Source organism: Diachasma alloeum, unplaced genomic scaffold (genome assembly GCF_001412515.2).
Source record: "Diachasma alloeum isolate Michigan unplaced genomic scaffold, Dall2.0 Dall_scaffold_00339, whole genome shotgun sequence".
NCBI lineage: Eukaryota > Metazoa > Arthropoda > Insecta > Hymenoptera > Braconidae > Diachasma > Diachasma alloeum.
The window spans coordinates 806,629-827,763 of record NW_021680478.1 but is presented as its reverse complement, the minus strand read 5'-3'; the positions used below and the strand labels follow the sequence as shown (position 1 = coordinate 827,763).

Genomic DNA, 21,135 nt, shown 5'->3' with positions numbered 1-21,135 from the left:
GGGGCAAATAAGGATCGTGGGGGTTAAAACCAAGGTCAGAAACTAACAAATCGATTTCTGGTGATGAAAATTCGGTACTCAAAATTAAGACTCCAAAATTGAGGGTCACAAGGGTGACAATAGGGATCGTGAGGGTCAGAATAAGGCTCACGAGGGTCAGAATAAGAGTAACAAGGGTCACAAGGGTTAGATTGATGGTCACACGGTTCAGATTAAGGCTCACAAGGGTCAGAGTGAGGGTCCAAGTAAGGGTTATGGGTAATAAGGATCTAAAGAAGGGTCACAAGGATCATGAAGGTCAAGTGCGGGTTATATCTGGGTCATAGAGGATTGCCGAGCGGAGCGAGCAGGGGGCGGTGGCCCCTAGTAAATAAATAACAAATAAATAATATAAATAAAGTGTAATTTTATGTAAATAAGTAGTTGTCAAGAATGTCGAGAGTAATTTTCAAAAAACTCAGAAACTCAATCTCAGAATTCTTATCTCAATCATCATCCACGTGGTCCCCGCCACGTGACAGCCCCTCCCCCAGGCCACACATACCCAAACAAGTGCACATGTCCTCCCCCCTCACTCGCACGCATCTCTCTCTCTCCTTTGAATGCCCCCGGATCTCCCTCTCGTTACTCACCGAGCACAAACCTCTCTGAGGATGAGATACGCCGTTCAGTCAGTCGGTCGCGGTCTCTCAACCCAATGTTACGTGTCTCCCAGTACGAAATCATCATTTCCAAGTTTATTTATTTTTTCTCGTGACCAAACGCACTCACTTTCACTCTGAAAACCTCAAGGTTTTCCCAATCACAAAATCCCCACCTGAGAATGACGACATCACCGAATTTTCGGGAGTGTCACTCCCACCACAAATACCAGACCAATCATGCGAGAAACTTTTGTCACTTGTGTAAATAAAATTATCGCAAAATTTTATGTTTAGCGGTTGTGCACGAATACAATTGCCTCGTGGGGACGTAAATAATGTTCTGCACATGAAATAAGACTGAATATTTAGTGGATGAGTTGAGCTTTCATACAAATCATCTTCATGTGTCTTACCTTCAACATTACGTGATGAATTGCACGGGAAGAGATCGTTATTGTGGTGAGGACAACAATTTCATAATGTTAAGTTCAAATTTCATTAGATCAGTTCATTTTAATGGGATATTTTAATCTTTCGAATGAATTCTGTCGTTAAATCTGATGGCAATAATCAATGATAACAATAGGAATGATAATAATTGCCATTATTCTTATTATTATCATTATTATTCTTACTATTATTATTTTGTGAACGTAAGAAATGAATTCAACTGAATATAATCGTCAACTTTTTTAGTGCATTGGTTTGGAAGGATATCATTGATTCCTGGGGACATGAAAAATGTTCTGTACGTGAGATAAGATAACTGAAAAAAAATATACTTGAATTATGTATAAAATATAGTTGATTCAAGTGTATTTTATACTCATTTGGGGGATGGGTATTTCGATCCGAAGATTATTCTTCTATATCAGGCCGGGCTGTAGCAAGCCCTCTTAAAGTAGCTCTGCCCTTACGGTAAATTCAAAGATTATTGAAAACTGCAAAAAAATTGCAGAAAACTCGATTAGATTCGCAATTCTAATTTTTTTTTCAACTTAATTATCGTTTTGGTTTTTCGAAGAAGAAATGTTTAAAAATGAGGATTTAACCCAGTGTCTTATGTGAAAATCAACATTTCCATTGTAATCAAAGATTAACAGCTGAATTTTTTTTCATTAGTTGCGAAAAAATCAAGAATTTTTTTGACACCTCATAAAAAATAATCCACCGTTTTGCAAACAAGTTTTATTATTTATTTATAAGAGGAAAATGTTTGAAAAAATATCGATATTTTCCCGGAAAAATCGAATCGTAAGATTGACGATTATTTGAAAAATTTCCAATACTTTTAGGAAATTTTACATTATTCACTTGATAGTTATTTGAAAATTTAGATTAATCAATGCAGTTATTTTAAGGAAAGTATTCTCAGATTACTGAAGTAATGATTGATGCCGATCACTGAAATCATCTTCATGTGTCTTACGTTCAACACCACATGATGAATTTCAAGGAGAGAGATCCTCGTTGTGATGAGGATAACAATTTCAATATAGAAGTCAAATGGCCTTCTTTCAAGTTATCAAATTATCCGGTAAATTAATGGGAAATTCTAATCTCTCAAATGAATTCCATCATTACAACATCATTTATCATTCATCTAATCATAGCGATAATTAATGACAACGATAGAAATGACTATGTACGTACGAAATACAACGGAATACAATCAAATGCAAATTACGGTCAAGTTCTTAGTGAGTCGTTTTGGAAGAATACAATCAACACGCGGGGACGTAAAAAATGTTCTGTACGTGAGACAAGATTCAATATTTATTGGAAAGTGAGTTTAGCTTTCATACAAATCATCTTCATGTGTCTTACCTTCAACATAATCTGATGAATTGCAAAGAAAATATCGCAATGATGGAGCGGATAAAAATTTCAAGATGTAAAATTCGAATTTCATTACATCCGCTCATTTTAATGAGAAATTTTAATCTTTCACATCAATTCCATCGGCGTAATTTCATTTTATCATTTATCAAATCAAAGTAATAATAAATAATAGCAATAGAAATAGTAACAGCCGTTACTGTAATACTATTATTTTTTAATGTACGTCAGAAATACCTTCAGCTGAATACAATCGGACTGATTGTGAGTCCTTGAGATGGCAAGACGCCACGTGGATCGTAATAAATGGCAAGTGAAACATAAAACACTGTACGTTTATTTTTTTTCAATGAGGATAAATTTTAATCAACTTTGATGAAAAAAATTTATCGAATGATTGACCACGACTGCGGTAAATGTCACGTATTTCATCGAAAAAAAATACAAACATCGTGAGTGATTCTGTCTATACTTGATATATCGCTAGCCTCACCCAATGCACCGAACAATAATGTCCCTGTTGACTCGATAAATGCAGCTGTATAATGACAATGAGAGATAAACGAGTTCGTGGGGCAAACAAGGAAGAAATACAGAATGGATTGAATAAATACTGGTGATGAATGCCGGCTGCGTTAAAATTTTCTTATCGTTCACTTCCTCTCGGAATATAACACAATTTAGTTGTGAATTTTTTTTAGTTGCACAAGTGGTCTGGTTGAATGAAACAATTTATCTTTCTTGTTTTGTGGTGTTCAGGACAGTGTAGTTAATTGGTCGAGAGGGTAATTATTCGAGGCTTTTTGTTACCGAGCATTTCACATTTTTCCCTATTTAAACGGTATTTTTTTATTGTTGTCTTATTCATGATCAAATGACGCATAGCGATTGCACTTTCTTGGATAGAACCGGAATTCTTGATATTGGTTTATATAATAAAAAATACAGATTTTATGATATTGAAATTGTCTTATCGCTCATTTCCTCTTAGAATATAACACAATTTGTTTGTGAATTTTTTTGAGTTGCGCAGGTTGGTGTAGTCGAATGAAACAATAATTTTTTTGTTTTCCGGCGTTCACGAGAGTAGAGTAAACTGTTTTCTTATGGAGCATTTCGCATTTTTGTCCATTAAAATGGTAATTTTTTTTATTATTGTCTTATTTATGATGAAATGAAGAATAGGGACTGCCTATTCCTGAATAAAACCAGGACTTTTGATATTAGTTTACGGATTTTATAACGTTTCATTTCTTCTTGGAATATGACACAATTCACTTGCTAATTTTTTCAATTGCTGAAGTTGGTCTAGTTGAATGAAACAATTTATTAAAGAATACGGACCGCATGTTCCTGAATAAAACCAGGATTGTTGATATTAATTTACAAAAAATATTAATTCCATAACATTGAAATGTTCTTATCGTTCATTTCTTCTTGGAATATGACACAATTCACTGGCTAATTTTTTTTAATTGCTCAAGTTGGTCTAGTTGAATGAAACAATTTATTTTTTGTTGTTTTGTGGTGCTTAGGAGAGTGGAGTTGATTGCTGCAGTAAATAATTATTCGAGACATTTTCTTACTGAGCATTTCACATTTTTGTCTCTTTAAATGGTATTTTTTTTATTGTTGTGTCTTAGTCATGATAAATTGGGATTAGTTTACAAAAAATACTGATTTTATCACATTCAAACGTTTCTATCGTTCCCTTCCTCTTAAAATACAATACGATTCCCCTAAAATTCAGCTTTCCTCACGAAGTTCGAAAATTGAAAATAAAAATCCAATAATTCTCTCATCAATAACACAATTCATTAGATGAATCACAATATGAAAGGTAGCGAGTGCAGTTACAACTCGAGCGAAAAAAAATTATCATCGAAATTTGACAAATAACTTTAAATAAAAACAGTGCACAAAGTGCAAATGAACATGACATGGAAAAATATCCTTGCATGCCGCGAGAAAAATGAGGATAATTTCCGTCTAACTCAGGGGTATATATTTATCGCAGATGACAATATAAACTGGAGTTTGTGGAGTTGTGGTGGGCAAATACCACTGAGAAAAGAATAAAGTTAAAACCCCAGTGGCAGTAACGCCTTCACACTTGAGCGCGAATTCACTCGACTTTTTTATTTACCGCCTCGCCGCTAAATTCCGGGAATACTTTATTACTCTACCCTCAATGTGGATCAATTCCTCTGGCATTCGATCAACTTCTCGAATGTCAGGTTTTCCTTTGGGTGAATACTGAGACGTGTTTCGCTCGTCAGACATTTCATTCGTGGCCTCGAACCCTCGAACGCATTCACTTGATTTATTTATGATTTTTTATGCTATAATTTCTTTTATTCTTGTTTGTTTCAGAATCACCGACCAGGGATGTCAGTATGAGAGGCAAGTTCTATTATTGTATCATATTTCTCAAGTATTTTTAGGCCACTCCACATTTTTTTCCTTCAATTATTCGCCGGACGTTTTGTTATCGAGGTCTCAAGCGAAAAATTTATTTTTGCCGCCGAATGGGAGCATTGTAATCGTCCAAATTTAAGGTTTTGATTTTTTGTGTTATATCGACATATTATTTATGATCCAAAAAGTTCGAAAATGCAATTTTTAGACCGTGCTCGCACGAATGTTCGCTAATGAATGGAAGGAATTGAATCTTTTTTTTCAAATATAGGTATTGTTGAGCCCTATCGATCGCCGTTAGTTAAAATTTAATTCATTGATTAGTTTTTTAATTTTTGAATTTTTTCGAAAATCGGTTGTCCCACAATAACTAAAAAAAATGTTCTGAATTGATCGAATGATGGCTTAAAAAATTTATTTGAATGTCCCTTTGACTGAGTTCGAAGATGAAGGCGATAGAAATAATCGTTGTTTTAATTTATTCGAAAATTTTCAACAATTTTGTATTTTTTGAAAATCAGAATTCCGGGGATGTCTTTGAATATCATGCTTCAAATGGATTCAATCATAGCTTAAAATGTTTGTTTTAATTCCATTAAATCGGAGTTAAAAGATGATTATGGTAGCTATATTGATTCATTTGATTTTTATGATGATTGTCGAGAATTTTGAATTTTTCATGAATTTCCCTGAAAGTGAAGTTTCTGATGATCTCTTCAAATGTGATATTTCAAATTCATTCAAGTATGTGTAAATGAAGTCAGTAGCGAAGTGGTAAAACAGTTTAAGGGGAAACGGAACCCCTTTGTCTGTATGACCTTTTAGAATTGTGTTTTCTCCTTCAATTATTAATTTTTATCTATGAAACTACTTTCTCGACTCGATCATTGCATTGTTGAGCCAATGAAGTAGTTTCATAAATATAAAATAATAACTGCAGGAGAAAACACAATTCTAAAAATTCATATAGACACAGGGGTTCCGTTTCACCTTAAGTCGACTTATTTCTTAGTTGAGTTTTTGAAAAATATCTCCGAATCTAAAGCAGATAATGAAATTTTCGTAATGACGTTTTTTCTAGAGCAAATTGAGTGCTACAAAAAAGGTCGTAATAAAAATTCAGCTGTCTCCCTTAGATTCCGAGATATTCACTAAAAACCGGGCAATAGTCAAAATCGACTTAAACCGTTTTACGACTTCACCACTGAAATTATTCTATTAACATTTTATCGGAGGGCTGAGGGGAGAGATAGAACTGTAAAAAAGACAATCGGTTGTACAGACGAAAAGGGATAATGAGAATAATGATGCTGATAGCATTGAACTAAGTTGGAAATCTGACAACATTATGTAAAAGGAAATCTTATTCAATTTAATAAAATGAAATGACCAATGAATTATACACGATAGAAGGGAATTATGTGCAAAATAATCATTAGGAAGTATATTGCTAATTTATTAGCAAAAATAATTATACTGTATTCAATACAAAAGCAATTTCCCACTTGTTTCTATTTTTTTATTCGTTGGGTTTTTTAGGAAAAACGAGCGCGTCCGATGTCGAACGTGGACTCGTAAAGCCATACTCAGTCTCCTCCGTGTACACGAGAAAAAAAGCCGGATATACGCGAGGTAATAATCACCAAAAATGCTGATAACAAGTGGCCTCTGTTCTCGGAGAGAAATTTCCGTGAAAATTGTATCCCTAAATTCCAGTGAAATTTAAAACATATCATTTCAGAATTCGGGGGTAATATTTAATATAAATTTCTCTTCGCGTGAGCCATAATTATGCGCGATTGCTTTAGATTAGTTCTCAGTACCCGAGAAAATAGCCTGGAAATTGCTTCGTAGGGTAGAATAGGCACTAGTCTGTGATTAAACTCGTATACGAAGTGTCTCAAAGTATTGGAATTTAAATCAGGTGCCTCGGCGGTCGGAGGTGCGAGATCGGGGCGGAGTACTATTATCAGGACACTGGCATTTGTCTTCCTCGCGACGTTCCTGTGGCTGCAGCTTCATGTTATCAGTCTCACCGGTAGGGATTTGCCAACTCAGTCATCGGCTAATGAAACATTGTTTTCCCTTGTGCCTCAAGAATTACACAGGTAGAGTTCAATATTCGAATCAATACATTGTTTCTGTCTGGCAAATATTCCGGAAACTATTGGCAAAATGCAGAGAATTTTATAACGAATAAAATTGTTTTTCACCTTGAATGTTCATTCAAATGTTGATATCTGGAGAACTAAAAATCGTGTAGACACGAGTCTAAATTCATTTTATTCTTTATGAAGTTCCCTACATTTGTTATCCCGATGTCTCGTTAACACATCTGGGAAACTATTGAGAAAATACAGGGAATTTTATAACGCATAAAACTGTTTCTTACTTTGAATGTTTATTCAAACGTTAATATCTCGAGAATTAAGAATCGTAGAGATACGAGTCAAAATGAATTTTATTCGTTCTGAAGTTCCCTACATTTGTTATCCCGATATCTCGTTAACACATCTCGGAAACTATTGAGAAAATGCAGGGAATTTTATAACGCATAAAACCGTTTCTTACTTTGAATGTTTATTCAAACGTTAATATCTCGAGAACTAAGAATCGTAGAGATGCGAGTCAAAATTCATTTTACTCTTTATGAAGTTCCCTACATTTGTTATGCAGAAAATCCTGATGCCCCCTCAACAGTTTTCGAGATACTTCAATCGATTGTTTTACCTCTCACTCTCTTGAAAACTAATCCTCAATTCCTGCTTCGATAATCGCATCAATTCAACTCAATTTACTTGAAATGTCCAGATTCTTAAAAGACAGACGTAATAGTTCGCTCCATCAGGGCCCTAATGGAACCCTCGGTAGTCTCGCTGACCTAGACATTATCGAGATTCAACGTAGCATCGAGAGGGTAAATGCGGAGCAAAAAATTTATAACGACGATGCATTTGGTCCACTGGCGCCCGATGCACCGGTGATTGTCATCCAGGTTCACTCGCGATTGACGTACCTGAGACACCTCATTGTATCATTAGCTCAAGCCCGGGGCATTGAACAAGCGCTCTTGGTATTCAGTCACGATGTTTGGCATCCCGACATTAACTACCTCATCCAGAGCGTGGATTTTTGCCGGGTCATGCAGATCTTTTATCCGCATAGCATACAGACGCATCCCAAGAGTTTTCCGGGGGAGGACCCCAATGACTGTCCTCGGAACACTAATAAACAGCAGTAAGAATCAAGCATTCTATCATTACAAATAACTATTTCTTTAAAAAAATTGTTTTCCTAAAGGTTGAATTTCATGAGATCAATGTATGTCGTCATTTTTTCAGGGGAATTCTAATTCCCCTGATTTTCACGTTCCATAACAACAAATATTCTGTGAATCGACATATGAATAGTTTCATTCACTCGACCAATAGCTATAGTAAACATCCTGAAATTCCATTTTTCCAAACTCCCATCTGTTAAGAGAAAACGGACCCCCTGTGTCTGTATGAACTTCTAGAATTTTATTTTCTCCTGCGATTAATATTTTTAATTGATGAAACTACTTCATTGACTCAGCAATATAATGATCGAGTCGATAAACTAATTTCATACATAGAAATTAATAATTGTAGGNTCGACTTATTTCTTAGTTGAGTTTTTGAAAAATATCTCCGAATCTAAAGCAGATAATGAAATTTTCGTAATGACGTTTTTTCTAGAGCAAATTGAGTGCTACAAAAAAGGTCGTAATAAAAATTCAGCTGTCTCCCTTAGATTCCGAGATATTCACTAAAAACCGGGCAATAGTCAAAATCGACTTAAACCGTTTTACGACTTCACCACTGAAATTATTCTATTAACATTTTATCGGAGGGCTGAGGGGAGAGATAGAACTGTAAAAAAGACAATCGGTTGTACAGACGAAAAGGGATAATGAGAATAATGATGCTGATAGCATTGAACTAAGTTGGAAATCTGACAACATTATGTAAAAGGAAATCTTATTCAATTTAATAAAATGAAATGACCAATGAATTATACACGATAGAAGGGAATTATGTGCAAAATAATCATTAGGAAGTATATTGCTAATTTATTAGCAAAAATAATTATACTGTATTCAATACAAAAGCAATTTCCCACTTGTTTCTATTTTTTTATTCGTTGGGTTTTTTAGGAAAAACGAGCGCGTCCGATGTCGAACGTGGACTCGTAAAGCCATACTCAGTCTCCTCCGTGTACACGAGAAAAAAAGCCGGATATACGCGAGGTAATAATCACCAAAAATGCTGATAACAAGTGGCCTCTGTTCTCGGAGAGAAATTTCCGTGAAAATTGTATCCCTAAATTCCAGTGAAATTTAAAACATATCATTTCAGAATTCGGGGGTAATATTTAATATAAATTTCTCTTCGCGTGAGCCATAATTATGCGCGATTGCTTTAGATTAGTTCTCAGTACCCGAGAAAATAGCCTGGAAATTGCTTCGTAGGGTAGAATAGGCACTAGTCTGTGATTAAACTCGTATACGAAGTGTCTCAAAGTATTGGAATTTAAATCAGGTGCCTCGGCGGTCGGAGGTGCGAGATCGGGGCGGAGTACTATTATCAGGACACTGGCATTTGTCTTCCTCGCGACGTTCCTGTGGCTGCAGCTTCATGTTATCAGTCTCACCGGTAGGGATTTGCCAACTCAGTCATCGGCTAATGAAACATTGTTTTCCCTTGTGCCTCAAGAATTACACAGGTAGAGTTCAATATTCGAATCAATACATTGTTTCTGTCTGGCAAATATTCCGGAAACTATTGGCAAAATGCAGAGAATTTTATAACGAATAAAATTGTTTTTCACCTTGAATGTTCATTCAAATGTTGATATCTGGAGAACTAAAAATCGTGTAGACACGAGTCTAAATTCATTTTATTCTTTATGAAGTTCCCTACATTTGTTATCCCGATGTCTCGTTAACACATCTGGGAAACTATTGAGAAAATACAGGGAATTTTATAACGCATAAAACTGTTTCTTACTTTGAATGTTTATTCAAACGTTAATATCTCGAGAATTAAGAATCGTAGAGATACGAGTCAAAATGAATTTTATTCGTTCTGAAGTTCCCTACATTTGTTATCCCGATATCTCGTTAACACATCTCGGAAACTATTGAGAAAATGCAGGGAATTTTATAACGCATAAAACCGTTTCTTACTTTGAATGTTTATTCAAACGTTAATATCTCGAGAACTAAGAATCGTAGAGATGCGAGTCAAAATTCATTTTACTCTTTATGAAGTTCCCTACATTTGTTATGCAGAAAATCCTGATGCCCCCTCAACAGTTTTCGAGATACTTCAATCGATTGTTTTACCTCTCACTCTCTTGAAAACTAATCCTCAATTCCTGCTTCGATAATCGCATCAATTCAACTCAATTTACTTGAAATGTCCAGATTCTTAAAAGACAGACGTAATAGTTCGCTCCATCAGGGCCCTAATGGAACCCTCGGTAGTCTCGCTGACCTAGACATTATCGAGATTCAACGTAGCATCGAGAGGGTAAATGCGGAGCAAAAAATTTATAACGACGATGCATTTGGTCCACTGGCGCCCGATGCACCGGTGATTGTCATCCAGGTTCACTCGCGATTGACGTACCTGAGACACCTCATTGTATCATTAGCTCAAGCCCGGGGCATTGAACAAGCGCTCTTGGTATTCAGTCACGATGTTTGGCATCCCGACATTAACTACCTCATCCAGAGCGTGGATTTTTGCCGGGTCATGCAGATCTTTTATCCGCATAGCATACAGACGCATCCCAAGAGTTTTCCGGGGGAGGACCCCAATGACTGTCCTCGGAACACTAATAAACAGCAGTAAGAATCAAGCATTCTATCATTACAAATAACTATTTCTTTAAAAAAATTGTTTTCCTAAAGGTTGAATTTCATGAGATCAATGTATGTCGTCATTTTTTCAGGGGAATTCTAATTCCCCTGATTTTCACGTTCCATAACAACAAATATTCTGTGAATCGACATATGAATAGTTTCATTCACTCGACCAATAGCTATAGTAAACATCCTGAAATTCCATTTTTCCAAACTCCCATCTGTTAAGAGAAAACGGACCCCCTGTGTCTGTATGAACTTCTAGAATTTTATTTTCTCCTGCGATTAATATTTTTAATTGATGAAACTACTTCATTGACTCAGCAATATAATGATCGAGTCGATAAACTAATTTCATACATAGAAATTAATAATTGTAGGAGAAACCACAATTAGAAACCAAGAAGAAATAGAACCAAAAGAAAAGCCTTGGTTGCGGACACGGCTTGTTCTATAGGGGATGATTTTATTTTTAAGAGCAACTGTTCATCGCGTCAACCACTCCTGTACTCTCCATCATCTTTATTAATTAAATTTGCACTTCATCCCACACATCTTGAAAAAAAAAATTTAAAAATTGTAAACGACATTTTCCAAGAATATACTCAAGTGGAAATGAATTGATGAAAAAAAATGTGTCGTCAGAGCCTTGGCCTTAAAATGCATAAACGCTCAGCATCCAGACCTCTACGGTCATTACCGCGAGGCTAAGTTCACCCAGACTAAGCACCACTGGTGGTGGAAGGCAAATCGTGTCTTTGATCAGCTCACGGTGACCCGAAATCACACGGGTATGGTTCTATTTCTGGAGGAGGATCACTATGTGGCTGAGGATTTTCTCCATGTACTGAGGCTCATGGAGCATACGTGCAAACACGCCTGCGAGCGTTGCAATGTCCTCTCCCTGGGGACTTATCTCAAGACTTATAATTACAACGCAGACTACAGTCGAAAGGTAATTGCCATTAGCCAAAAGATAATTGCCATTATTCATTGGTCAGATCACTTCGGTTCATTAATCACTTGTTAATAATTCATCAGTGAGAGTTGTTCGGCACCTACCGCGAAATCTTGGCCCAATAATTCATTAGCGATTCATTTTCAAGTCATTATTGATTCACTCCAAGTGCTTATCGTCACGTTTGAATGGGGAATCGAAGCGCAAGATTTTTTCCGGTCTGAAACTGAATGGGGGGGCATTTTTTTGAACATGAGAACATGCTTCAATGTGTGATACCCCCAGTATCTCGGTGTGAATGCTGTCCTCCAAAAGGAACTGCTTCGTGGCCTAGACAGACGTGAACAGCGTCAACACACGTATCAGCAGCATCAGCAGTTTAAACATGACAATCATCATCTGGGAAAACCATCGCCCGAGACTCGTCGCACTGGCTCAACTCCATTTTTTCATAGTACCAAGTCAATTCAACCATCACCCGCATGGGCTTATCAACTCTTACCGAGTCTCTACAGCCATTACCAGAAGGTCTATCATTGATTTATCGCTGAACATTTCCCCTCTTTTCCTGTGTGTACATTGCGAATTTATTGTCGAGATATCGCGAGTTCAATTACCCTCGATCCCGGTTATCGTATGATTTTGGTCTTTTGTGGGGAACAAATGGCAGAATTTCATGGGGGAGTCAGCGAAAGTTGTTGCATAAAAGTGTGGGGAATTTTGTAAGTTTATCCTATTGGAGTCCCTATTAGAAAATATTCGACAGAAAAATTGATAAAATTCGATTTTCCTGGAAAAGTTATTGAGATATTTTCTACAGAAATTGATCGGCTCAAATTTTCAAAATTTTTCTGTTTGATTTTTTTTAAATAAAAATGGAAGAAAAATAGAATAGAAAGAACTTGGAAACTTTCATTTCGAGAAATTATCGCATGATTTTGTTTTTTTTGTGGGGAACAAATTGCAGAATTTCATGCGGGAGTCATCGATAGTTCTTGCATGAAAGTGTGGGGAATATTGTAATTTTATCCTATCGGAGTCCCTATTAGAAAATATTCGACAGAAAAATTAATAAAATTCGATTTTTCTAGAAAAGTTATTCTATTGAGATGTTTTCTACAGAAATTGCTCGACTCAAATTTTCCAAATTTTTGTTTGATTATTTTAAAATAAAAATGGAAGAAAAATAGAATGGAAAGAACTTGGAAACTTTCATTTCGTGAAATTATCGCATGATTTTGTTTTTTTTTTGTGGGGAACAAATTGCAGAATTTCATGGGGGAGTCAGCGAAAGTTGTTGCATAAAAGTGTGGGGAATTTTGTAATTTTATCCTATCGGAGTCCCTATTAGAAAATATTCGACAGAAAAATTCATAAAATTCGATTTTTCTGTAAAATTTATTACATTGAGATGTTTTTTTATAGAGATTCCTGGGCTCAAATTTTCAAAATTTTTCTGTTTGATTTTCTAAAAATAAAAACGGAAGAAAAATAGAATGAAAAAAACTTGAAAAAGTTGAACAGAAAGATGAAATTCTGCGAATTGTTTCCATGAAATGGTTTCTATCAGGGCCATATTCATAAATCATAATTACCGTTAAATTTCGAAGCCTTCAATTGATTAATATCACTCTTAAATCTTTAATTACTCCAGTAATCATCAATTTAAATATTCAAATTCGGAATTATTTGGTTAATCTGAACTCTCTTTAACGAAATTAGAACTATTTACTTAATGGAAAATTTCCAGTTTCATATCAATATTTAATTCATCATCAATCCGAAATTTAAATAACTAATATTATCCTATTTTTAAATTTTGATGAGTATATTTAAACCTTCATTGATGTGAGTCGGAAATCCTTTTCATATTGAAGAAATGCAATATTGCTGGCCATCCCCGGTTTCCATTGGACATTTTCCGTTCAATTCGCCGGGTTTTTCTATGAAATTTTTACGTCCATGAATTGGCACTTCGCAAAAAGAAAACGCATGATATCTGCGCAGTTCGAATTCTGCCGAATCATTATTTTTTGCTGCATTAGGGGCAATGCAAATTCTAATTGAACTACCTTATGAACCGCATGCCCATCTCTTACTTGCCTGAATCATGTCGTAAACGTTAATAACGTGTAGTTCAACGTCGTAAACGCACATTATAATTCGTGCCTACACATTTTCCCCGCATATCACACTGAGCCTCGTAGGATCATTATGCATGACCACTTCCTCCATTGTAGATTCCAAGATTTCGCAGTGCCGCGAGGTCATTCGTTACATTTTTTCTTGTTGTTTAACATTTCGAGAGTGACCTTGCTGCATAAATGAATCAAATGCACAGACCGTGAAGTGTGTCTCGCACTCGAACGATTGTTTAATTTTTACAGGGGTGAGCGGGGCCAGATGAAGCAGCCGATAATAGTACATTAGAGTACAAGGGCACAAATTTCGTTTTCGACGAATGTGAAGTTTACAGGCCGAGCCGAAGGCGAGGTCTGTATTCACATTCGTTGAAAACGAAGTTTATGCCCGAGTGGTCTATACTATTTTATGCCACATCGTGCAGAAGTCGAGTTTGATAAACTCGACTTATTGCACGGCGTGCCATAAACGACTATTTGACGCAATTCAAGCAACAAAAAATTGTTTTTATCAACTTTTATTCAACTTTTTGGATTATTGGCAGTACTGATGACACTAATAATTTTCTATTCGATAGAAAAGAACATGCAGCGCGGAAAAATCACTGATATTAGAAACCCCTGAATAGGGTAGCGACTACCTCCACAGATGAATCCCACTCCCCTGTTAGATCTCGATCTCAACATCCCAAGATCACGTTCGAAAGATAATCCATCCGGACCTTAAGGGTGCCAAGTGAATTTGGCGCTGACCTTGAAAATTGACATTCACCCACAAAGTTATAATTTTTTTAATTAATAGTATTAGACAGATGGTGAACATCGGTGACAATTTTAAAATTTTAGAACTTTTGAGTTTTGATTAAATTGAACGTTTCAACCCCCTAGGAACTCAAGAAAAATTTGAAAAAATTTGAAGATATGGGGAATGATGTGTTCAATGTGATGGCGACAAAAAACAATGGGGTACCGGGGTGAATAAGAGAGATATTTCAACCCGCCATTTGATCCCATGCTTTCTCGAGGTTCGTCACGAATAGAGGATTTTCCGCATTTATTTTCTCGATGTCTAGTTCCGGTTGCGGGTTTGAAATTTCGTCGGATGGATGAATACATATTTCTCCAATGATGGAGGGAAAGAACAAAATTTTTTTGAATCTTTTTTCAAATTCACTTGGCACCCTTAATAAAAAAAGTTGATAAAAAAAATTGTTTTTTGCTTGAATTGCGGCGAACAGTCGTTTTTTCGACTGTTTCATTTTGCCTCATGTTTCATTTTGCCCCACTCTTTCCTATTTGAACTTTTCATTTTTTATGGGAGAGTGAATATTCTTTGGGAACAGGACTCGGGTGAAGAGAGAGTCCGAGGGATTGATGAGATGCTTTTTTATGCAGGCCGAGGTGACACCGTGGATATCCAGCAAACATAATATGGGAATGGCTTTCAACCGCATTACGTGGAACAAGCTGCGTAAATGCGCCTCACAGTTTTGCTCGTACGATGATTATAATTGGGACTGGAGTCTTCAGCATGTTGCACAGACGTGTCTTCCGCCGAGCAGGGGTGCTGGGCCTGCGCCCAGAGTTGATTCCGGCCTTGTTACCATGATGATGCGTGCACCAAGGGTGTTTCACATTGGTGAATGGTAATGTGGGAATTATTTCGTGGGAGGAGAGCCGGAATTTTCATTTCCCTTCAATCCTTGGGGAGTTTTAATTCCCTCTTAATGCTTGGGAATTTTAATTCCCTTTTAATTCTTGGGAGTTTTAACTATCGTTTAATTCTTGGGGAATTTTAATTCCTCTTGAAGGATATCCAAGTAATTTGGGTATTTTTTCTCCAGTGAAATGCTTTTTCACTTTTGAAGACGAACATTAGAGGTTTCATTTGAGCTCCATTTGAACCTTTACTATGATTTGATTATTTAAACTTCGCAGATCTCATTTTGAATCTTGATATTGAACGGTTAGAAAACATTTTTAAAGTCTAAAAAAAAATTAGAAAGTTTACTATTGGATAAAGTTTGACGAAATAATTAAAAAATTGCAATTTTTGAAAATTACGTGTTTTTGTAAATAATTTCTAAACAATAAATTTTATCACCATATTCATATTCAGAATTTCACCAGAAATCGATTTCATACCTAAAATGAAAAAATGAATTTTTCACAAGTTTAAACAATTTCAAGTATTGATTTATAACCAATGAATGTTTCAAAAAATAATAATTCTGTACAAAATGTAATTTTAATTACGCTAAATATTAATGTTTTTTTTCAAATATTTCAAATATTGTCGGGAGGAAAACGGATTTTTCTACTGAATTAGGATTTTTATGAAATTGCAAAATGATCAGCTCTCGAGGAAAATAACTTAGCACGTCTTGTAGAAGAGAAATTTGCAGTTGACCATTGAACATTGTTGAAATTTTTCCGCCGAAACTTCAAGGATTCATTTTCATTTCATAATTGTAAATTCAAAATTTTGAGGAAAAAAATCGATGGAAATCATGACAATAACTAGAATATCAATGTTTTTATTAAGCATTCAAGAAAGTTGGGGAATCCTCGTCTTCCTGTGGTTCAAAAGTCTGTAAACATCAGTGATTACAGACTTTGGTTTCAGGAGAGTACGTCACTTTCCTGAAACCAACCAGTCAAAATCCATAGGAACCGTAAACTTAATTTTATTTCCAGTGGTGTTCACCATAAAACGAACAACTGTGAGTCAACAGCCGTGATTGCTAAAGTCCAAAACGTACTAAAGTCAGCCAGGGCGCACCTGTTCCCGTCCCAGTTGACCCTGACAATAGCGAGTATCACGAAGAAGACGAAATTGCGCAAGGGTAATGGTGGCTGGGGTGACATCAGGGATCACGAGCTCTGCTGGAACATCACCGTCAATCCTGATCTCGTACTGCCTTGAAATAAAAACCCCAAAATCGACTGGTCAACCAGTTGATGCAGCAAGAGGGCTACGTTCCTGCCTAAAAATCTCAAATGACATTTTATTAATGAGTGATGCGTTGCGGAGTAGTAGCTCAGTCAACACGTCATTCTACTCGGATACGTATCAATTTTACATTTCGTATTTATGACGTCTGAAAGCCATAATCTATTCGCAAGAAGTTAATAGTGATATGATTGCCCCCAGGGGGTGATTGCATAACGCACAGGCTCAACGAATCTCGTGAAATTCGGCGAAATTTTTTAATCATTTTTGTTTCTTTTTTCGTTAATCGAGACTATTGAATTGTTTAAGTTTTTTTACACTAGATGTTAAGATTAGCTAACGAATTTTTATTTCAACAACGCGTACACGACATTCTAGTCATGCCTAATTGAACCGTTAGTGTAAAAATATTGAGACTATCCCGTGTGAATTGCAAAAATCCACTGGAATTTCAGAGATAATTCCATTAGATTTTTTACACGTGATCCATTTCCTTATGAATGTGATTTAAAATAACTAGAATATTATTTTACTTTATTTCCTGTTCACTCATATTTAGTTTTACGTAATTATCCTTAAAAATTGGTTTATTTACTGGAATAATGAATGCACTAGTGCGCACAGTCTTCACAGACTTTCGCCTGCTGCATGTGCAGTGGGCATTATGACGGAGGAAATTAACACACCTAGTTGCAACACTTAAAAATGTATCGGTATGATGGTATTTATTTATTTATTACCAATTAGTTTTTTTCATGGCTCGTTTGTTACTTCAGGGAAGTGATGAATTTTATTTTGATGATGAATGACGCAATGAATTTCGCTTACTATGCATAAGTATAGGTAGGGTGTTGTTGATAGTGGGGAGTGGTGACAATTGCGACGAATAGGCATTGGATATTAATGAATTATCGTCTAGTGTATACATGTTGCCATACCAAAGGACGATGTTGTACCGTCAGCAAATCATTTTCTATCGGAATAAAAAACAAATGTTCCTCAGATTTTAGCAGTTGTTTTTCTGCCCAAGGGTGAATTTTTTTTTACAATTTTCGTTATTTAAATTGTCGTTTTGGAGGAAAATTCATTTTTTTTTCATTCTGTAAGGTGTTGAATTATCGAATCGTCTGCATAAATGCTAATTGAGATTGATTATCGATACTTAGTTCCCCATTTGCTTGTGAATAACAGGAATATAATCGTCATTTGTCCAGTTACCAATCCTAGTATCGTCTAGGGTATATTGACTGCAAATAATTTTCTATCGACCTAAAAAACAATGTTCCTCAGTTTTTATTAGTTTTTTCTTCATAGTACAATCTCAATATTGATTTTCTTCGATTTTAATGCTTTAAGAGAGTGGTAAATATCGAAGAATCAATGTTTTCACAATTTTTGTTATACAAAACGTAATTTTAAAGGAAAATGCAGTTTTTCATGTTGTCAATTGTTGAATTATCAAATTATCATCATGTTTTTCACCCATTATCAACACAATGTTAATTTTCTTCAATTTTAATGTATCAAGGGAGTGGTAAACGTCGAAGAGTGATTTGTTTTTTACAATTTTCGTTATAAAAATTGTAACTTTAGGGAAAATCCATTTTTTCATGTTGTTCATGTTATCAATTGTTGAATTGTCAAATTACCATAACATTTTGCATCCATTATCAACATTTAACCATTCCCCCACACCCTACATATTAGCGAAGATGCATTATTGATACTTAATTCCCTATTTGCTTGTGAATAACAGGAACATAATCGTCGTATTCAGCCTTGAGGTAGTTTCCAGCGAGTGGACCCTCAAGGTTGTACTTCTCAGCGAGTTTCTTGACCGAAAATCTGTTTCGTCGGTTGTCCCTGTTACCAATCCTCCTCTCGTCGAATGTTATCGATCCCTGGTTCTGCTTGTACAGCAGGAAAACGTATCTGTGTTTGCCGGAGCCCTTTGGAGGCGCTGGCCCCACGTACTCAGTCAACACCTCACCCTTGGCCACTTTGTCCTCTGGGATGTTGCCAACGACCCAGTGCTGCCATTCTCGGTTGTATCCTCGCACTGGGATGTCAGGATCTGGGGAAACATTAAGAATATCCGAGTATATGTATATTAGTTTGGTAGAAATCGCACTATAGATTCAACCATTTTCAATTATCAAATTTGTTAATTAAATTGCGTGAGAAAAATTTGAAAAAAATTATGCATATTCAGCGCCATTAAAATTACATTTTGCACAGAATTTTTTTTTTTTAACATTCGTGGGGTATAAATGAATAATTGAAATTGTTTAAACTTTCGGAAGTCATTTTTTTAGGAATGAAATCGATTTCTGGTAAAATTCTGAATTTGAATAAATTTGTTACGATTTCGAACAAAAGATTTTTATGGTGAATAACTGATTGCTTATAAATTATTTGCAGAAAATGCTCGTCTTTTTTTTTAAATTGCAATCAATCTTCCTCCAAAAGTAACCATTCAGATTTTTTTTCAGATTTTAAAAATGACGATGTTGCCACTTTTTCGCATGGATTAATATTTTTTCATTTATTAAAAAAAAACAATCTGAAAACCATTCAATGCGTGGAACAGATACAAATAAATTTGATTAGCTCCAAAAATAATTTTTAACCGGAGATACTCCCTAATATTGCCTGAATTTTGAATCCGAATGGGAAAAATTTTTTTGTTCAGCGATTGGTTTTCTGCAGGAAAACAATAGAAACCCCTCCGCCTTATCTCCTACATTTCCTCCTCACCCGATTATCCTTAATGCGACTGGAAAACCGGTTTCGAGACGGTGAAAGTTCCTTGCCTATTTGTCACGTGACTCATTATACAACATAAGTTGATATCGGGGAACAGCGCGAGATTGACAAGACGTGGGTTTAGAATTGAATTCCCAATGGGAATAGTTTTTTAAACATAAAATGTTATCAAAAATGACTGCTCTAGGAGAAAATGTCAGAATTTTTTTGTAGATCCAGTGTCCTAGAAAACCGTTTACAATTGGGATTTTATAACATAAAAATTCGTGAATGTAAAATTATTTAGAGAATTTCCTCTTCTACATAAAAAGTGCCTTGACATTTTCATCCAAAGCAACATTGATCAATTCATCACCGAAATACTTAACCAATTAGCAAAATTAAATAGTTTACCTGTCATAACAAGTGTGTACAGCACTCCTCCCTCATGTTCATAATGAACTTCTGGGATATTTTTCGTCTCAGTGGGTGCAAACTCATTTCCAAGATTCACTTCTTTGTCCCCATACTTGATCTAAACAAAAGAAAAGCACTTTTATCAGCGTTCAATCCCCAAAAAATGAAGAAATGAAATTAACAAAATGTCTCACCTCAATTTTCTTCAACGGCGCACTGTCTATAATATCAGGGACAATTTTCGCCGCCTCGAAATCCGATTTCACGTCCGCAAAAGCAATTCCCAGAGTGCAGAGGAGAATGACTGGAGAATAAATGAAGTTGTTAGTTATTTACGTGGAGAGGAAATGGGTTTTCTTGGGGGGGGATTTTTTATCTACCTGCCGACTGCTGCATAGCGACTGCTTCTGCACACACCCGATGCTCAACTAACGGGGTCGATGGGGAAACAGACGTTCTTATATTGTCTCTCGGTTGAATGTTGGTGAGACACACAAGGACGCCCGGAGCTAGTTTCCAATGAGTTTGATACTCATTTCGTTTGAGACATCTCATATATTGAAGAAGTTATTCTCACGTTTTTTCATTCTATTGGGGAGACTTCTCGTCCATTTTGAGAGAATGAGGACGTTTCAGCTGAATTTATGATCCTGTTCTATGAATTTGAGATTCAATGTTGCTCTTTAATATTTAGAATAGAATAGAATTTTTATGAAATGACAGGTGAATATGGGATTATCCCCATAACGAATGAGTCTGGGGGAGATGTCACGTACCACTTCTTGTGAAGGAGAAATACTCAATTAAATGTCGAACATTGTTGAAAATTTTTTGATACACTGAGAGAAAAACAAACACGTTGTCAAACAAGTCTTGTTTGGGCCAACAAAATCGCTAGTTGAAAATTGCCAAAAAAGAATTTGGTTCGAATTTGAAAGTCTCAAACATGAATAATTGTTCTGCTTTCGACAGCAACTAAATATTTGGCTCAAGAGACGGATAATTCACACCAGACAGTGCCTTTTCAGGATGAAAATATCTCATGTAGAGGAAAATTTATCAACAAATATTTTATCCTTAAGTTACAAGATTGCTATCATATCATTATTATTGTTTCATTTAAGGGTTCA

The 21,135-nt window shown here is 35.7% G+C and overlaps 2 protein-coding genes across 2 annotated transcripts; one reads left to right on the top strand and one right to left on the bottom strand.

Moving 5' to 3' along the window:
* The first annotated feature begins 688 nt into the window (after positions 1–688).
* LOC107040632 (alpha-1,6-mannosyl-glycoprotein 2-beta-N-acetylglucosaminyltransferase) lies at positions 689–17,845 on the top strand. Its single transcript, XM_015260780.1, has 9 exons — positions 689–1,103; positions 4,857–4,886; positions 6,441–6,533; positions 6,808–7,009; positions 7,713–8,138; positions 11,437–11,746; positions 12,035–12,277; positions 15,286–15,536; positions 16,588–17,845. Exons 1-9 carry the CDS (start codon positions 1,073–1,075, stop codon positions 16,814–16,816), a joined length of 1,815 nt encoding a protein of 604 aa, XP_015116266.1. The 5' UTR covers positions 689–1,072; the 3' UTR covers positions 16,817–17,845.
* Positions 17,552–20,855, bottom strand: LOC107040627 (protein D3). Its single transcript, XM_015260773.2, has 4 exons — positions 20,386–20,855; positions 20,200–20,309; positions 20,003–20,123; positions 17,552–18,917 (listed from the first exon to the last, which is right to left on the bottom strand). The coding sequence occupies exons 1-4, from the start codon at positions 20,558–20,560 to the stop codon at positions 18,571–18,573; spliced, it is 753 nt and encodes a 250-aa protein (XP_015116259.1). The 5' UTR covers positions 20,561–20,855; the 3' UTR covers positions 17,552–18,570.
* Between the last annotated feature and the right edge of the window lie 280 nt (positions 20,856–21,135).